The 18,739-nt window shown below is 45.2% G+C and overlaps 2 protein-coding genes across 2 annotated transcripts in view; both read left to right on the plus strand.

Moving 5' to 3' along the window:
* Positions 1 to 32: 32 nt before the first annotated feature.
* LOC118382090 (chymotrypsin-like elastase family member 2A) lies at positions 33 to 6,463 on the plus strand. The gene is made up of 7 exons (XM_052486805.1): positions 33 to 350; positions 442 to 554; positions 686 to 780; positions 1,029 to 1,122; positions 1,313 to 1,508; positions 4,629 to 4,789; positions 5,591 to 6,463. The coding sequence occupies exons 2-7, from the start codon at positions 453 to 455 to the stop codon at positions 5,780 to 5,782; spliced, it is 840 nt and encodes a 279-aa protein (XP_052342765.1). The 5' UTR covers positions 33 to 350; positions 442 to 452; the 3' UTR covers positions 5,783 to 6,463.
* A 270-nt stretch (positions 6,464 to 6,733) lies between these two features.
* Positions 6,734 to 18,739, plus strand: part of LOC118383878 (protein FAM13A-like) — an 83,654-nt gene continuing 71,648 nt past the window's right edge. The window contains 2 exon segments of the mRNA XM_052485239.1: positions 6,734 to 6,978; positions 16,345 to 16,555. Of these exon segments, the coding sequence (XP_052341199.1) occupies positions 6,952 to 6,978; positions 16,345 to 16,555 (238 nt within the window). The 5' untranslated portion in view covers positions 6,734 to 6,951.

Here is an 18,739-nt window from a genome sequence, read left to right on the forward strand (position 1 = left end):
GATCTTTAGGGCAAATGCAGATTGAATAGATTTACTGAGAATGCAGATTGAATACCATTTTACTGAGATTGTGTTTTGCTTTTCGTGTATTGATGTGAATATTGATGTGTGTATTGATGTTTATACAGGGCTCATCTGTAAAAGTGACCTTGGTCTCAGCATGACTCTCTGTCAAAACTCCCTGACAGATTAAACTAAATAAAAATGGCCAACTTCTACCTTCTCATGGGAAGTTCATCTGGACAACTGCTATGTTTACTACAGAGACATTGTCTCTAGGTACATCAATTGGAGCATTCCCATCTCAACCAGACATCAGTTATAAGTGGCTATCCCTTTCCAACAGCAAGGTGACATTTCCCACTGACTGACACTTTGAAAAGACTTTCATGAGTACCTTTTTATTAACTGTATGTTGACCTGTCTCTCTTCTTCCTATAGGCTGGCCTGAGATGTGTGGCAGCCCTGCTGTACCCCCCAGTAGTGCCACCTTGAGAGTGGTCAACGGGGTAGAGGCTGTGCCTCACTCCTGGCCCTGGCAAGTCTCCATGCAGGTGAGGCCTGGGTTAGCGTGTATGTGTGTGTGTGTGCACTACCGCGTATGTGCAGGACTTATTTGCAACTAGTGCCTAAATGCATGTGTGTGCGTGTAATCATGTATGTTGACGAATCTCTCCGTCTTCAGGCCAGTCCGTTTAATCCCATCCCCTACATGCATGGCTGTGGAGGCTCCCTGATCCACAAGCAATGGGTCCTGACGGCCGCTCACTGCTTCATGGCGTACGCACACACACACACACACACACACACACACACACACACACACACACACACACACACACACACACACACACACACACACACACACACACACACACACACACACACACACACACACACACACACACACACCTCACATTAACACAATATTCTATCCAATCCCAAAATGTGAGTAACAAGTAATAATAGAAACTCCCTTTAACTTTCTAACCTTAACCAAAAATCCCTTCTCCACCGACCCCATCCAGGCCTCTGGGTAACCCCACCTATTGGTGCATGTGTCTGGGTAAACACCACATGAACTCATCCCGGGACCTCCCTTCCCATGAGGCCTGCTACAAGGTGAACAGCATTTGAATGTTTATTTATTGAGATATAAAAGCTTGTGATATCTAAGTATAAACTGTAATATGATGTCTCTCTTTCTGTATTGTTTTTATCTCCTTCATTGTTATTGATTTACTGTAAAGTAGGTGGCATTTTGTTTTTTTCTTCTTCGAAATAAAGTTTGATTTGATTTCTTTGACTCCAGGTGGACGGCATCATCAGGCACAAGGGCTTCGTGTACGAGCAGGACAAGACGGACATCACTAACCACATCGCCCTGGTGCATTTCAGCTCTGAAGTCAACATGACCAGGGAGATTAGTCCCGTGTGTCTGCCGGCGCTCGGCGCCCTGACGCCTGCTGGGAAACCCTGCTACGTCACGGGGTGGGGCGACGAGAAAGGTATGTTTTTTATGGTTTCTAGGAATAGTAGTTCATCAATAGGCACACTTGTAGGTGCACATACAGACACACACCCTTTTGCAATTCAGATACATGACACACCACTTCAAATACACATTTAAAAATACACCATGTAAATACACGGCACATATTGCATAGCAATACCTACCTCTGCTGTGACTAAACATTTAACTATTTTATGATGCTATAACATCAGCAGCCCCAAAGAACCTCTCCTCAAACTGACATTGATAGCTCCACCCATCTCACCCAGCTCAGGGCATTCAAGTCAAATCAAATCAAAATCAAAAGTTTATTTGTCACGTGCGCTGAATATAAAAGGTGAAATGCTTACTTACAGGCTCTAACCAATAGTGCAAAAAAGGTATTAGGTGAACAATCGGTAGGTAAAGAAATAAAACAACAGTAAAAAGACAGGCTGTATACAGTAGCGAGGCTATAAAAGTACAGAGGCTACATACAGACACTGGTTAGTCAGGCTGATTGAGGTAGTATGTACATGTAGATATGGTTAAAGTGACTATGCATATATGATGAACAGAGAGTAGCAGTAGCGTAAAAGAGGGGTTGGCGGGTGGTGGGTGGGACACAATGCAGATAGCCCGGTTAGCCAATGTGCGGGAGCACTGGTTGGTCGGCCCAATTGACGTAGTATGTACATGAATGTATAGTTAAAGTGACTATGCATATATGATAAACAGAGAGTAGCAGCAGCGTAAGAAGAGGGGTTGGGGGGGGCACACAATGCAAATAGTCCGCGTAGGCATTTGATTACCAGTTCAGGAGTCTTATGGCTTGGGGATAAAAACTGTTGAGAAGCCTTTTTGTCCTTGGCGCTCCGGTACCGCTTGCCATGCGGTAGAGAGAACAGTCTATGACATTTTTAGGGCCTTCCTCTGACACCGCCTGGTGTAGAGGTCCTGGGTGGGAGGCAGCTTAGCCTGTCAGGAAGTCCAGGATCCAGTTGCAGAGGGAGGTGTTTAGGCCCAGGATCCTTAGCTTAGTGATAAACTTTGAGGGTACTATGGTGTTGAACGCTGAGCTTTAGTCAATTAATAGATTTCCTCGCCTAGGAGGGATTATAAGCAGGCTACAATATTAATGCAAAGCCTGGTGTTGGCTGACTGGGTGTGTCATGTTCTTTTCAGGGCTGATAAAGTTTTCATGAGGCCAGGTGGCACTCCACAGCATTGACACCACGTATAGAGTCTGAATCAACTCAGCACAGCATTACATTTACATTACATTTAAGTCATTTAGCAGACGCTCTTATCCAGAGCGACTTACAAATTGGTGCATACACCTTATGACATCCAGTGGAACAGCCACTTGCATCTAAACCTTTTTTTGGGGGGAGAAGGGGGTGAGAAGGATTACTTACCCTTACTTACCCTATCCTAGGTATTCCTTGAAGAGGTGGGGTTTCAGGTGTCTCCGGAAGGTGGTGATTGACTCCGCTGTCCTGGCGTCGTGAGGGAGTTTGTTCCACCATTGGGGGCCAGAGCAGCGAACAGTTTTGACTGGGCTGAGCGGGAACTGTACTTCCTCAGTGGTAGGGAGGCGAGCAGGCCAGAGGTGGATGAACGCAGTGCCCTTGTTTGGGTGTAGGGCCTGATCAGAGCCTGGAGGTACTGAGGTGCCGTTCCCCTCACAGCTCCGTAGGCAAGCACCATGGTCTTGTAGCGGATGCGAGCTTCAACTGGAAGCCAGTGGAGAGAGCGGAGGAGCGGGGTGACGTGAGAGAACTTGGGAAGGTTGAACACCAGACGGGCTGCGGCGTTCTGGATGAGTTGTAGGGGTTTAATGGCACAGGCAGGGAGCCCAGCCAACAGCGAGTTGCAGTAATCAAGACGGGAGATGACAAGTGCCTGGATTAGGACCTGCGCCGCTTCCTGAGTGAGGCAGGGTCGTACTCTGCGGATGTTGTAGAGCATGAACCTACAGGAACGGGACACCGCCTTGATGTTAGTTGAGAACGTCAGGGTGTTGTCCAGGATCACGCCAAGGTTCTTAGCGCTCTGGGAGGAGGACACAATGGAGTTGTCAACCGTGATGGCGAGATCATGGAACGGGCAGTCCTTCCCCGGGAGGAAGAGGAGCTCCGTCTTGCTGAGGTTCAGCTTGAGGTGGTGATCCGTCATCCACACTGATATGTCTGCCAGATATGCAGAGATGCGATTCGCCACCTGGTCATCAGAAGGGGGAAAGGAGAAGATTAATTGTGTGTCGTCTGCATAGCAATGATAGGAGAGACCATGTGAGGTTATGACAGAGCCAAGTGACTTGGTGTATAGCGAGAATAAGAGAGGGCCTAGAACAGAGCCCTGGGGGACACCAGTGGTGAGAGCGCGTGGTGAGGAGACAGATTCTCGCCACGCCACCTGGTAGGAGCGACCTGTCAGGTAGGACGCAATCCAAGCGTGGGCCGCGCCGGAGATGCCCAACTCGGAGAGGGTGGAGAGGAGGATCTGATGGTTCACAGTATCGAAGGCAGCCGATAGGTCTAGAAGGATGAGAGCAGAGGAGAGAGAGTTAGCTTTAGCAGTGCGGAGCGCCTCCGTGATACAGAGAAGAGCAGTCTCAGTTGAATGACACCACATATAGTCTGAATCAACTCAGCACACTATTGACACCACGTATAGAGTCTGAATCAACTCAGCACTGCAGCAGATGACCCCAGAGAGAGACAAAGAAAGCACTCAACCCCTCACACAGTGACAAGGCAGCGACACACACAATGCTATATCTGACTCTAACATCTTCTGTTCTGTTGTATCTGTCTGAGTTCCCATTGACTCTCAGTGATTACTCTAGTATAGGACTATAACATAGCTAGTAGACATACTGGATATCCATACATCAGTCATGTATAGAGATACATGTTAAGGCTATTTACAACGGGTTCAATGAGGATAGTGAGGCTTGCAAACTAAGAAGCTAGCTAGCATGGCGACCATGTGATCATGTCCATGTTGAATTAGACAGCAGTTGTAATGGTCATTATAGACATTTGCATGGGGAACATTACATGGGCATGCCTGTCTAGCCACTCCCCTTACTTGCCGGCCCTCCCCCTTCCTCCCATCTTTCTCTCTCCAGGTAGCCTCTTCCCTGTTGTATCTAAGAAGTTGAACCAGGCAGCCCTGCCCATCGTCCCCTTTGCCACCTGCAGTAAGCCAGCCTACTGGTGGGACACCCTGAGACCCTCTATGATCTGTGCCGGACACGAGTCTCCAGACGAGCTCAAGTCAGCCTGCCAGGTAGACTACGGACCCTTACCCAGCTACAGTGCCTTGTTTTGGGCAAGGGGAGGAACCGAGAGAGCCTGGTGGTACAACCTATTATCCAGAGAGTGGCTCGTTTTGCGCTAGGAGAGGTTGGGAGAAGGCCTGGTTGTTCAACCCAACTAACCAGCTTTAGTGCTTAGTTTTGGGGTAGGTAACGGTAGGATATGGGGGTTGGCTGGTTGTAACCTTGGCTTCTACCGAGACCAAGTGGCTTGTTATTATATTACACAATGATAATACAGTCCGGTGGTTTCTCCTGATTGGAATGCATTATGTAACACAGCACATAGCATTTGTTTGTGATCAGTCAGCCTTGATAATGGTTTAATTAGTTTGTTGTTGTGGTGGGACAGAGGACAAAGAGCATAGGAACTACATGGTTGTCTGTCATAATGAGGTCCATATGAATGACAGCAGTGTGAGTCTTTGACCTCCACGTGCTGCTATGTATTTTACCCAGCAGCTCTTGTGCTACTCTCTGTGTTGTTCTTTCCCTCTGTAGTGTGTTTTGTTACCGTATAGCCTTAGTAGCCTGAGTACGTTGAGTACGTGTGCTTCCTATCCTATGATGTGAATGTGAATCTGAAAATAATTCACTAGCGATTATGTTCTTTGCGAGACTGTCGATAAAAGTAATCCAACTCTTTTGGGACAGTTGCTGGTTCAATCCTGTTAATATTTTAGTTGTCATCTATAATTACATTAAAATGTTCACTCTCCTTTCTCCTCATCCCTCGCTCCTCTCCTCATCCTCTCTCCTCTCCTCCTCTGCAGGGTGACTCAGGTGGACCCTTCGCCTGCCAACCCTCAGTCTCAGACCCTTGGGAGGTCCACGGCATCGTCAGCTTTGGCGCCTTCGGCTGTATCAAGGACAAGAAACCCTCTGTGTTCACCAGAGTGTCCTCCTTCAACGACTGGATCGATGATAACATGAAGAGGTTCATCTATGAGAAGTCGTTAAACTAAAGCGAAAATCACTGATCTCAGAACTGTTGGGGGATGTTGATTTAGTTGCTACCTAACCACAGATCTAGGATCAGATTATAATGACTCATCTCAAAACTGTTTTGTCAGGTTGGATAGTGTGGGTTGGAGTTGGAACCTAACCACAGATCTAGGATCAGATTAGTTTAACCTGACGCATAACATGATCTATTAGGTAGGTGGGAAATGATCCAATCCTGTTAGGGCAGATTGATCCTACCGTCTACACTCATTAAGGTTTAACACTACAGTATTTATACACTGCAGGCCCCATATATTTCAGTCATTTAGCAGACGCTCTTACCCAGTGTGATTTATAGGAGCAATTAGGGTTAAGTGCCTTGCTTATGGGCACATCGGCTGATACAGTATTTCACCTAGTCGGCTCGGGGTTTCAAACCTGGCCCAATGCTCTTAGCCGCCAGGCTACCTGCCACTCCAGTAGGGAGGTCTAATACACTGCTGCACCACAGTACCTTATGGACATTAGGATTATACTGTGTATACCAGTACAGATGATTGAGTGAATACTTTTCGCATAATGTCTGCATATCAAACTCCTATTCTCACCACGTAGAAATATTGTAAGTAATGTGATCATGATTCATATTGCAATTGCTTCCATTCTGGATCTTTGAATAAAATCCTTATTTTGCATATTTTCCCACTTCTGGAACAGTCATGTGATTCGACATATTACCTCACAAGGATTATAAAATCCCCTTTCCTCCCCAGCCTTAGTATACTGTCATCCATTCTCCCTTCTGACTCAGCCAAATCCTACAGGCAGACTCTTCAAAATATTCCTTTAGTCACATGACCCATCCGCTCAGCCAATGAGAGCGCGGGGCTCAGATTTCAGCCCAGGAGGAGACAGCCAGCCACTAATCTGTGTTTCAGAACAGGGGGTTGTAAAACAAGGAATCTCCTGTGTAGACTGGAGTTTGTTCCACACTCTACCTTGGATTATTTTTGCTGTTGATTGGGGACTTTTGGATGGCACTAGTCTGGGTGAAAGGGTTTGCCAGTTTTGGGCAAGGTTTAGGCGGTGTGTATCCGGGACAGGAGTGAAGACAGGGAGAAGAAGGAGGGAGGATAGTCATTTTTCTTCATCCTTCTTTTCTGCAGACTGCAGGCATTTCCCTGAGAGAATGGGGGCAGGAGCGCTCACCATCTGTGTAAGTAGCTACAAAGCCTTTTTCCTCAGCCGACCCGGCTGGCAGGAACAGGGGCTTCTATCTCAGTGGCAAGGCGCTTTATGGATGTATAACGGGACACTCTTACAGTTCACTCAGCCATAGGCAGCACACTCTTTTGTGTGTGTGTGTTGTGTGTGTGTGTGTGTGTGTGTGTGTGTGTGTGTGTGTGTGTGTGTGTGTGTGTGTGTGTGTGTGTGTGTGTGTGTGTGTGTGTGTGTGTGACAGCGAGAGTTGGCTTTTACATCGGTCTGGGCACAGAGAGAGTCTTTTTTAAAATGTCTTCTAGCTGTCACAGTTCTGCAGTCTGTTTCTTCCTGGCACTGAAACACTGTCCTCTCTCTCTACATCTCCCTCCACTTTCAAAATAACTTCATTTAGGTTACTGAACACAAACACGCATCAGAGAAACAGAGACAGGAAGTGTTTACTGAAGGTGAAGAACGTTCTCCAGCACTGTGTGTTCAGTAGGTAGACCAAGCTTTTCTCTCCCTGGTAACTCTTACTCGACATCACGTAATTCTGAGTCAGACTTCCCTAATGGGCTACAACACATAAACCCAGTAGAGAATGGCATCATGGCAGCATGACTAGAACAGTGCTACCTTTATGCTAACTAACTCTATCTGAGTCCATGTTCCTTAGCAATGATCCAGTGACTTTTAAAAGGGAGTCTGTAATGAAAGCCGTTATGACGAACTCTTTAAAAAATATCCATCTCGCACAAGGAACATTTGAGGAATATTATGAGTAAACCCGAGTCCATTCCCTCTATATTCTCAGGATTACTTGCCTTATAAGGACAACAACTACCCCATAGTATGAAGTCTGTGATACGAGCTAGACACTACTACAGACTTCTAGTTGAGCAGCAGTTGTTACTGCTAGGACTGTTTTTCCTGTGGTGCTGCCATACCAGTTGCTCCTACGGTCACCCACATTGGGAGAGACAGAGGGGGAGGGAACAAGATGAAGCATGCTAGGGCATGCTATCCCCCTCTGTGAGTCAGTTAAGGAGGCGGCCAAACTTTTGTGTGGTCTAAAATCACCACACAATTGATTTATTCGCAAAAAGCTGTGTAAATGAGAATAGGCTCTCGCATCCCATCTAGACACTTATAATGGTGGACTTTAAAAGAAGTATGTGTATGGACTACTCTCTTCAACACTCAACAGTTGCTACAAATGTAGGATCTTAATTTGAGCCAGTTTGCTACAGCTGGAAAATAATTATCCAGCATCAGGAAATGTGAATTATTATGTGGATTATAATTCATGGACATTCCAGGGGTTGATGCCTTTTTTGTAAGGGAAGGTCAAGTCTGAAATTTCGGGGTGCAAATTACAAACTTCAGAAACCTTTTAAAACATCAAATGCACGACACGTTTTAAATTTCCTGCAGGTGATCAAATTATCATCCTTCATCTGTACTGTCACGGCCCTCCAGGTGTTTATAGGAAGCCATTATTTTACAGCGTCAAGAGGTTGTAGCAGTAATTCGATAATGTCCCTCTGGTCCTCTGGGGGAGGAGAGAGGGATGATGACAGGAGAGGGGATAAGGGGTTAAAAGGCTAATCACAATATAATGGTCGAGTCAACAATAGAGTAGCAAGCTAGAGGCCATTAGGTATTAGCATGCATTTCCTTTCATGTGTATGTACTATGTAGTTGAAAGATTATAGTAGTTAACAAGAATCATTAAAAGCATTACACTGATAAGTAAGTAAAGTTGGTGTGTGTGAGAGAGAGAGAGAGAGGCGTTAAATTCTACACCCACCTAAAAGGAAGCGATTCCCAAACCTTCCATAACAAAGCCATCACCTACAGAGAGATGAACCTGGAGAAGAGTCCCCTAAGCAAGCTGGTCCTGGGGCTCTGTTCACAAACAGACCCCACAGAGCCCCAGGACAGCAACACAATTAGACCCAACCATATCAGGAGAAAACAAAAAGAGAATTACTTGACACATTAGAAAGAATTAACAAAAACCAGAGCAAACTAGAATGCTATTTGTCCCTAAACAGAGAGTACACAGTGGCAGAATACTTGACCACTGAGACTGACACAAAATTAAGGAAAGCTTTGACTGTACAGACTCAGTGAGCATAGCCTTGCTATTGAGAAAGTCACCGTAGGCAGACCTGGCTCTCAAGAGAAGACAGGCTATGTGCACACTGCCCACAAAACGTGTTGGAAACTGAGCTGCCAAATGTATGACCATATTAGAGACACAAACTCAGCAAAAAAAGAAATGTCCCTTTTTCAGGACCCTGTCTTTCAAAGATAATTTGTAAAAATCCAAATAACTTCACAGATCTTCATTGTAAAGGGTTTAAACACAGTTTCCCATGCTTGTTCAATGAACATGCACCTGTGGAACGTTTGTTAAGACACTAACAGCTTACAGACGGTAGGCAATTATGGTCACAGTTATGAAAACGTAGGACACTAAAGAGGCCTTTCTACTGACTCTGAAAAACACAAAAGAAAGATGCCCAGGGTCCCTGCTCATCTGCGTGAACGTGCTTTAGGCATGCTGCAAGGAGGCATGAGGACTGCAGATGTGGACAGGGCAAAAAATTGCAATGTCCGTACTGTGAGACGCCTAAGACAGCGCTACAGGGAGACAGGACGGACAGCTGATCGTCCACGCAGTGGCAGACCACGTGTAACAACACCTGCACAGGATCGGTACTTCTGAACATCACACATGCGGGACAGGTACAGGATGGCAACAACAACTGCCTGAGTTACACCAGGAATGCACCCTTGCTTAGACCGTCCGCAATAGGCTGAGAGGGGCTGGACTGAGGGTTTGTAGGCCTGTTGTAAGGCAGGTCCTCACCAGACATCACCAGCAACAACGTCGCCTATGGGCACAAACCCACCATTGCTGGACCAGACAGGACTGGCAAAAAGTGCTCTTCACTGACGAGTCACGGTTTTGTCTCACCAGGGGTGATGGTCGGATTTGCATGTATCGTCGAAGGAATGAGTGTTACACCGAGGCCTGTACTCTGGAGCGGGTTCGATTTGGAGATTCTGCCATGGTCTGGTGCGGTGTGTGTCACAGCATCATCGGACTGAGCTTGTTGTCATTGCAGGCAATCTTAATGCTGTGTGGTACCCTTCCTGCAGGCTCATCCTGATATGTCCCTCCAGTATAACAATGCCACCAGCCATACTGCTCGCTCTGTGTGTGATTTCCTGCAAGACAGGAATGTCAGTGTTCTGCCATGGCCAGCGAAGAGCCCGGATCTCAATCCCATTGTGCACGTCTGGGACCTGTTGGATTGGAGGGTGAGGGCTAGGGCCATTCCCAGCAGAAATGTCCGGGAACTTGCAGGTGCCTTTGTGGAAGAGTGGGGTAACATCTCACAGCAAGAACTGGCAAATCTGGTGCAGTCCATGAGGAGGAGATGCACTGGAGTAATTAATGCAGCTGGTGGCCACACCAGATACTGACTGTTACTTTTGTTCAGGGACACATTATTAATTTCTGTTAGTCACATGTCTGTGGAACTTGTTCAGTTTAGGTCTCAGTTGTTGAATCTTGTGTTCAGACAAATATTTACACATGTTAAGTTTGCAGAAAATAAAAGCAGTTGACAGTGAGGACATTTATTTTTTTGTTGAGTTTATTTCCCCCAGATTACACAGACCCACAAAGATTTAGAAAACAATTTTGATAAACTCTCATATATATTGGGTGAAATACCACAGTGTACAATCACAGCAGCAATATTTGTGACCTGTTGCCACAAGAAAAGGGCAACCAGTGAAGAACAAACACCGTTGTAAATAGAACCCATATTTATGTTTATTTATTTTCCCTTTTGTACTTTATCACGTCGTGTATGTAGGTGGCAGGGAAGTCAGGCGCAGGAGAATCAAATGCAGTATAAATGGAGTATTTTTATAACTTAAAACACAAACTCCAAAACCAAAGTCCATAATGAAATAAATGTGGGTACAAGAACCCGTCACACACCAATCCATAAACCATGAACATAACAACAAACAATCCCTGACAAGGACATGAGGGGAAACAGAGGGTTAAATACACAACATATAATGAATGGGATTGGAACCAGGTGTGTAAGAAGACAAGACAAAACCAATAGAAAATTAAACATAGATCAATGATGGCTAGAAGACTGGTGACGTCGACCGCCGAGCACCGCCCGAACAAGGAGAGGCATCGACTTCGGCAGAAGTCGTGACATTTAACTATTTTCACATTGTTACAACACTGTATATAGACATAATATGACATTTGAAATGTCTTTATTATTTTGAAACGTGTGTGTAATATTTACTGTTCATTTTTTTATTGTTTATTTCACTTTTATTTATCCAGTTCACTTGCTTTGGTAATGTAAACATTTGTTTCCCGTGCCAATAAAGCCTCTTGAATTGACAGAGAGAGAGGGAGAGAGAGACAGAGAGAGAGAGAGAGAGAGAGAGAGAGAGAGAGAGAGAGAGAGAGAGAGAGAGAGAGAGAGAGAGAGAGAGAGAGAGAGAGAGAGAGAGAGAGAGAGAGAGAGAGAGAGAGAGAGAGAGAGAGAGAGAGAAGGGGGATAGAGAGGGAGGAAGAGAAAGATATAGAGGAGAGGGAGGGAGAGATGGACAGAGACAGAGAAGGGGGGAGAGAGAGAAAGGTTAAAGAGTTTTATTTGATTGTGCCACTTTATAAGCTGAGTGAGTAGTACACTTATCCCTTACTCTAGGTCACTGTCTCAGTGAGTCACCAGTGTGTGTTTATATGTGTGCATGTGTGTGTGGCGTGCGTGTGTGTGTGTGTGTGTGTGTGTGTGTGTGTGTGTGTGTGTGTGTGTGTGTGTGTGTGTGTGTGTGTGTGTGTGTGTGTGTGTGTGTGTGTGTGTGTGTGTGTGTGTGTGTGTGTGTGTGCAGTGTGTGTGTGCAGATTTAGGGACATCTGCTTGCAACGGCTTGTGTTACTGACAGGCAGAGTAGCTCAGACAGGGCTTAGCTCTTAAACACCTGCGCAGGAGCACTACTGAAATACTACTACAGCTGTAGTACTGAGCCAACGTATAGAGATATACCGGAGACGTACCGGAGACGTACCGGAGATATTCCAAGTCTGGCTAATCCTCTATACCAGGGGTTCCCAAACGTTTTCACTCAGGCCCCATTTCCAGCCTTGGGTAACATCCCACGCCCCCCTGTGCACGCACCACGTCTATTTCTATGATAGTCTCTTGGTGAGCTCCACTACAGCCCTGTTGATGTGAATGGGTGCGTGTTCGGCCGGCCTTTTCCTGTAGCCCACAACAATCTCCTTTGTCTTGCTCATGTTAAGGGAAAGGTTGTTGTCATGGCACCACACTGCCAGGTCTCTGATCTCCTCCCTATAGGCTGTCTCATCGTTGTTGGTGATCAGGCCTTCCACCGTTGTATCGTCAGCAAACTTAAGGATGGTGTTGGAGTTGTGCTTGGCCACACAGTCGTAGGTGAACAGGGAGTATAGGAGGGGACTGAGCACGTACCCCTGAGGGGCCCCTGTGTTGAGGATCAACGTGGTAGATGTTTTGTTGCCTACCCTCACCACCTGGGGCGGCCCATCAGGAAGTCCAGGATCCAGTTGCAAAGGGAGGTGTTTAGTCCCAGGATCCTTAGCTTAGTGATGAGCTTTGTGGGCTCTATGGTGTTGAACGCTGAGCTGTAGTCAATGAACAGCATTCCCACATAGGTGTTCCTTTTGTCCAGGTGGGAAAGGGCAGTGTGGAGTGTGATTGAGATTGCATTACCTGTGGATCTGTTGAGCGGTAGGCAAATTGGAGTGGATCTAGGGTTTCTGGGATGATGGTGTTGATGTGAGGCCTGACCAGCCTTTCAAAGTATTTCATGGCTACCGACATGAGTTGAGACGTACTGGAGATCTACTGGAGACATTCTGGAGACATTCTTGAGAAATTCTGGAGGTCTACTCGTACTGGAGACATACTGGAAATATTCCAAGTCTGACTATTTAATCCTCTATACAAGGGGTTCCCACACTTTTTCACTCAGGCTCCCCTTCCAGCATTGGGTAACATCCTACGCCCCCCCGTGTTTGCACCACGTCTATTTCAATGGGTACAAGCACTGTTCATGACACAACTGTTCATACTCCTCTTGGTGGAGGTCATTTTGCAGGTTTAAAGCTTATGTCCTGCAATTCTATACATTTTACCATGTCTACTGAGTATTCATGTGATATTTGAGTGACAAAGAAATTACAATAAAATCTATAGGTTAAAAAACCTAAATTAAAAAACGTTAGCTGACATGGGCTAGTTGATCTGGACATTTATACATAGGACTCTAAGGTCTGCAGTGACTGACATGACGAGAGGAACTGATGATGTACGACCCAATTTAGAAATGGCACTTTGTGTGTTCTACTATTACAACTTTCAAGAGTAAATTTAAAGCCAGAGTTCCTTTAAAAAAATTAATAATAATAATTACATTCACATGTTGTTTTTTGTGTGGGGGGGGGGCGTCACCCCTGCCCTCTCCACACAGTTTGGGAACCGCTGCTCTATAGAACAAATCTTAGCTTTGCTAATGTTTCCCTGTAAACGTTGATGAAATTGGCAATGATATGTCCACAGTCTAGCAGTTTAATGTTAATGTTGAATGAAATTCCTTTAATCTTTTATAGTTTCTAACGCATTACTATTACATTATTCACTTTATAAAACAGCTCAATATAAAAACTCTGTGTTCATTTCAAATTAATTCCCAAAAATGTTCACCCTCCCTTGTAGGTGACAAGAACGTCAAAATATGTAACCAATTACAGAATAATCCCGTAATACATTCCTACTCCCTCGGAAGGCATCGCTAGGTGAGGTGTAACCACACCGTCAAGATGAAAGGGTAACTTCATTATTCAAATGTCAAACTGGGAGACATAGTTATTATACAGTCCTCCTATCTGCTATCACCTTGCTCCAATCAAACTGTGAACCCTTAGAGCTGTGCGTGCCAATGTCAATGCCATGGTGTGTGTGTGTGTGTGTGTGTGTGTGTGTGTGTGTGTGTGTGTGTGTGTGTGTGTGTGTGTGTGTGTGTGTGTGTGTGTGTGTGTGTGTGTGTGTGTGTGTGTGTGTGTGTGTGTGTGAGAGAGAGAGTAGAGAGCCATCTCCGGACCCCAAAGGGATCGCAAAGGTGTGTGTATGTACATGGGGTCCTAATGCTAAGGCATCTGTCATGGTACAGCTCCCCTCTCCGTAACCCTCTGAGCACCATCTGGGAGATGGGTCCCAAATAGCCCGGCTGAGATTATAGACGTATGTTTGAATCAACTGTATAACCACTGCCACTGTATATATAACCACTGTATAGCCACTGTATAACCACTGTATAGCCACTGTATAACCACTGTATAACCACTGTATAGCCACTGTATAACCACTGTATAACCAATGTATATCCACTGTATAACCACTGTATAGCCACTGTATAACCAATGTATAGCCACGGTATAACCACTGTGTAGCCACTGTATAACCAATGTGTAGCCACTGTATAACCACTGTATAGCCACTGTATAACATGTATAGCCACTGTATAGCCACTGTATAGCCACTGTATAACACTGTATAGCCACTGTATAACCAATGTATAGCCACGGTATAACCACTGTATAGCCACTGTATAACCACTGTATAGCCACTGTATAACCAATGTATAGCCACTGTATAACCACTGTATAGCCACTGTATAGCCACTGTATAACCACTGTATAACCAATGTATAACCACTGTATAGCCACTGTATAACCACTGTATAGCCACTGTATAACCCTGTATAACCACTGTATAGCCACTGTATAACCACTGTATAGCCACTGTATAACCACTGTATAGCCACTGTATAACCAATGTATAGCCACTGTATAACCACTGTATAGCCACTGTATAACCACTGTATAGCCACTGTATAACCACTGTATAACCACTGTATAACCACTGTATAGCCACTGTATAACCACTGTATAGCCACGGTATAACCAACCACTGTATAACCACTGTATAACCACTGTATAGCCACTGTATAGCCACTGTAACCACTGTATAGCTGTATAACTGTATAGCCACTGTATAACCACTGTATAACCAGTATAACCACAATGTATAGCCACTGTATAACCACTGTATAGTATAACCACCTGTATAACTAGCCACGTATAACCACTGTATAGTATAACCAATGTATAGCCACGGTATAACCACTGTATAACCAATGTATAGCCACGGTATAACCACTGTATAACCAATGTATAGCCACGGTATAACCACTGTATAGCCACTGTATAGCCACTGATAACCACAATGTATAACGGTATAAACATGTAGCCACTGTTATTACTATCTCTTGCATGCTTGAGTTTCAGTTCCATTTATATTGACATTAAAGTTCCCCAAACTGTTTTAAAATGTGTACACAACTAATTAATTCATAGATTAAGTATTTTTTTAAGGAACGTGTGCACAACATAGTACATATAGTGCCTTCAGAAAGTATTCACACTCCTTGACTTATTCCACATTGTGTTTTGTCACAGCCTGAATATAACATGGAGGGGTATGAATGCTTTCTGAAGGCACTGAATAAAACACAGGAAAATAATGCCTTTAAGTCAGGGAGTGTTGACCCCATAGAACCCCACAGAATGAATTCTGTTTCTATGGTTTACCCTATGACTTAATGCAAGCTCTACATGTATAATGTAGAAAGTAAACAGACTCTTGACAACAGATGAATTTCCAGCCTCTTTCCTTTCTATCAATATATCCCAAGCTGTCAAGCCCAGCTTGCAGTCCACTTCAGTGTGTGTGTGTGTGTGTGTGTGTGTGTGTGTGTGTGTGTGTGTGTGTGTGTGTGTGTGTGTGTGTGTGTGTGTGTGTGTGTGTGTGTGTGTGTGTGTGTGTGTGTGTGTGTGTATGTATGTATGTGTGTATTTGTGTGCGTGTGTTTGTGTGTGCATACCAGCTCTCTTCTCACTCACTGCTTGCCTCGGTCTTCACCCCTCCCCTCAGCCACAGGTGTGCATGGTAACCAAAGCCTTGTCGTAGCAACCGGTACACAGCCCAAACCCTCCCCTTCTCCCAACACTAACTCTCTCCCAACTCTCTGTGTGTCGGCTTGTGTGTGTGTGGCCCTTTCCAAAGGGTCCCTCCATCCCTTCCACACACTAACTGACTCTGTGCCCGTGCCAAGGCAGAAGAGGGCATCCCCAGCCCATATGGAGGTGCCGGACATGGCAGTGCCCACAGTACCAGTAGTACCCGTTGCTGACTGCTGCTCTCTGCTGTGTTCCTATCTCCAGCACAACAAGGCTGCGGTACAGATCAAGCAAGACATGAAGAAGATGGTCCAGTTGCCCATGCTGAGGGGGACCTCCAGGGGACCACGAGGAGTGGAGGCCAGGGGCGGTAGGCTGTTCGGCGTGTCCCTGCTGGAGCTCAGGGAACTGGGCCTCGTGAAGGATGGCGTGCCCCTGGTGGTGCGGAGCATGGTAGAGTTCCTCCGAGAACATGGTGAGCTGAGGAGGTTGGGGGTCAAGGGGGGTGAGAGCAGATGTGGGGATAGGACGGTCTTTAATGTTTCTATACACAGTCATTTTCTAATGGTCATTCTGCACCCATTTTGATTCTGAAGTAGTTGGAGGGATGGCTCGATTTTGTTAGCGAGACTAACTTGTTATTATTAACAAACAAGTTAATACGATCAGTTTTTTTCTGACTTGATTTCCTAGATTTGATCAACTTGAAATCCACTGTAAATAGACGGGAGTGATAGCTGCTACTGTGATAGCCACATCCGTAGATATAGAACTCTGCTTTATACTGTATCTATGACCACAGCTATCTTTCTCTGGCATTGAGTCAATAATCCACCTGATTGCTGTCAAGACAACACAAGGTTAACAATGATAGTGTTGGCCCTCAGTCCAAAGTCACTGTGTTCACTGGCTAGTTACGCTTTGTATAAGTCATCTCAATGCAAAATCATGTGTTACATTTTAACATCCACTGTACCTTTGCCACAAGACTCATATAATCATTTCTAACACCTCATTATTTATTTATCTTTCTATTATGAAAATACCATGTCATTACTTATTAGACTGCCAACTGTAGGCTTTGTGTTGTGTAAAACCACATTGATAGACTTATCCTTGGTTTGTTCTGTACTCTCATCTTGATATCAAATGGTCTATTTAGCCCTTCTAGTAGTAATTCCCTTGTGTCCCCACTAGAGGTCAGCGTAGTTCTATGATACAGCAGTAGGATGTCCTCTTCATGACCACATGACGCCCTCTCACAAACTCAGCACACCCACATCATACATTGGGCCTTGCACATAGTTCTTTATTTGTGGGTGTGGTTGAATAATCAGACTATTCAGGTTACGCATCGTTGTGATTAGGAAATAGGAGGGAGACAGGAGCACATGCCATGTGGATAAAGACAGAGGGTATTGTTTTTTGGTAACTCTTTTTGTTTATTTATTTTTTACATTTGACAGTTTTAGTTACGTAATAGTAAATGTGCCTGTAACGAGCGTTTCTTAATTTCATTTCAATCTCTGGTTTAAAGGATTTGTTCTCTGCAGTGTTGCCATTGCAGCCCACAGGTCTGGTAGCATTCGGTAGGATGTGCAACGTTTTGGAACGTTCAGAAAAATATGCTACAGTATGTACAGCAAAAATGCCTTTCTGACATGTAGAATAAGGAATCACGTCATGGCATTTCTGTCTGAAACGTTAGACAACTGCATGTGGCCCTGTAGACTGTTCACAACAACAGCAGAGCAACGCTTAATGCCGTGTAATTCCAGAAACTGCTGTCCAATTTAATAAAGTATAACTCACATGGCTGCAGCGGCAGGTAGCCTCGCGGCTAGCGCGTTCGCCCAGTAACCGAAAGGTCACTAGTTCAAATCCTAGCGCCGACAAGGTGAAACATCTGATGTGAGGAGCAAGGCACATAACCCTACTTGTTCCAGGGTCACTGTTGATAATGGTTGACCCTAGCTGTGACCCCCCTCTCCGAGGGTGTCTCAGGGGGAGCTGGGATATGCAAAAAAAAAAAAAGGCATTTCTAATTCACACATGCATATAAAACACACTTGTACATTTGTGAAATAGGACAAATATAAGCACCCACCAAATTAATGCATTCATTATTGTCACGCATCAACTTGACCCTTTGTCACCAGTGTGTGTTCAGTGATACAGAGAGACTCTCCAAGTTGACCATGAAAGGTTCCACTCCCTGTCAATATCTGGGAGTGGTATGGTTGTGTTATGTTACTGAATATAGTGTGCACACTGTTTACCATGGGGGAGAGCAGGGATCTCCAACCCTGTTCCTGAAGAGATACTGCATCCTGTAGGTTTTGATAAACTGAATCAGGTGAGTTACAACTAGGGTTGGAGTGAAAACCTACAGGAGGATAGCGCTCCAGGAACAGGGTTGGAGTGAAAACCTACAGGAGGATAGCGCTCCAGGAACAGGGTTGGAGAGCCCGGGGAGAGTAATGTCTTAATTAGGTGTCCAAGAAACATAAAACAAACATTCTGCCATCAGTAGAAGAGATTGACTGTCCCTCTCTTGTTCTCCTCCCCAACATCTCCTTTGTCTGGGTACTCCCCAACCTCTCCTTTGTCTGGGTACTCCCCCAACCTCTCCTTTGTCTGGTTTATCCCCCAACCTCTC

Source organism: Oncorhynchus keta, chromosome 29 (genome assembly GCF_023373465.1).
Source record: "Oncorhynchus keta strain PuntledgeMale-10-30-2019 chromosome 29, Oket_V2, whole genome shotgun sequence".
NCBI lineage: Eukaryota > Metazoa > Chordata > Actinopteri > Salmoniformes > Salmonidae > Oncorhynchus > Oncorhynchus keta.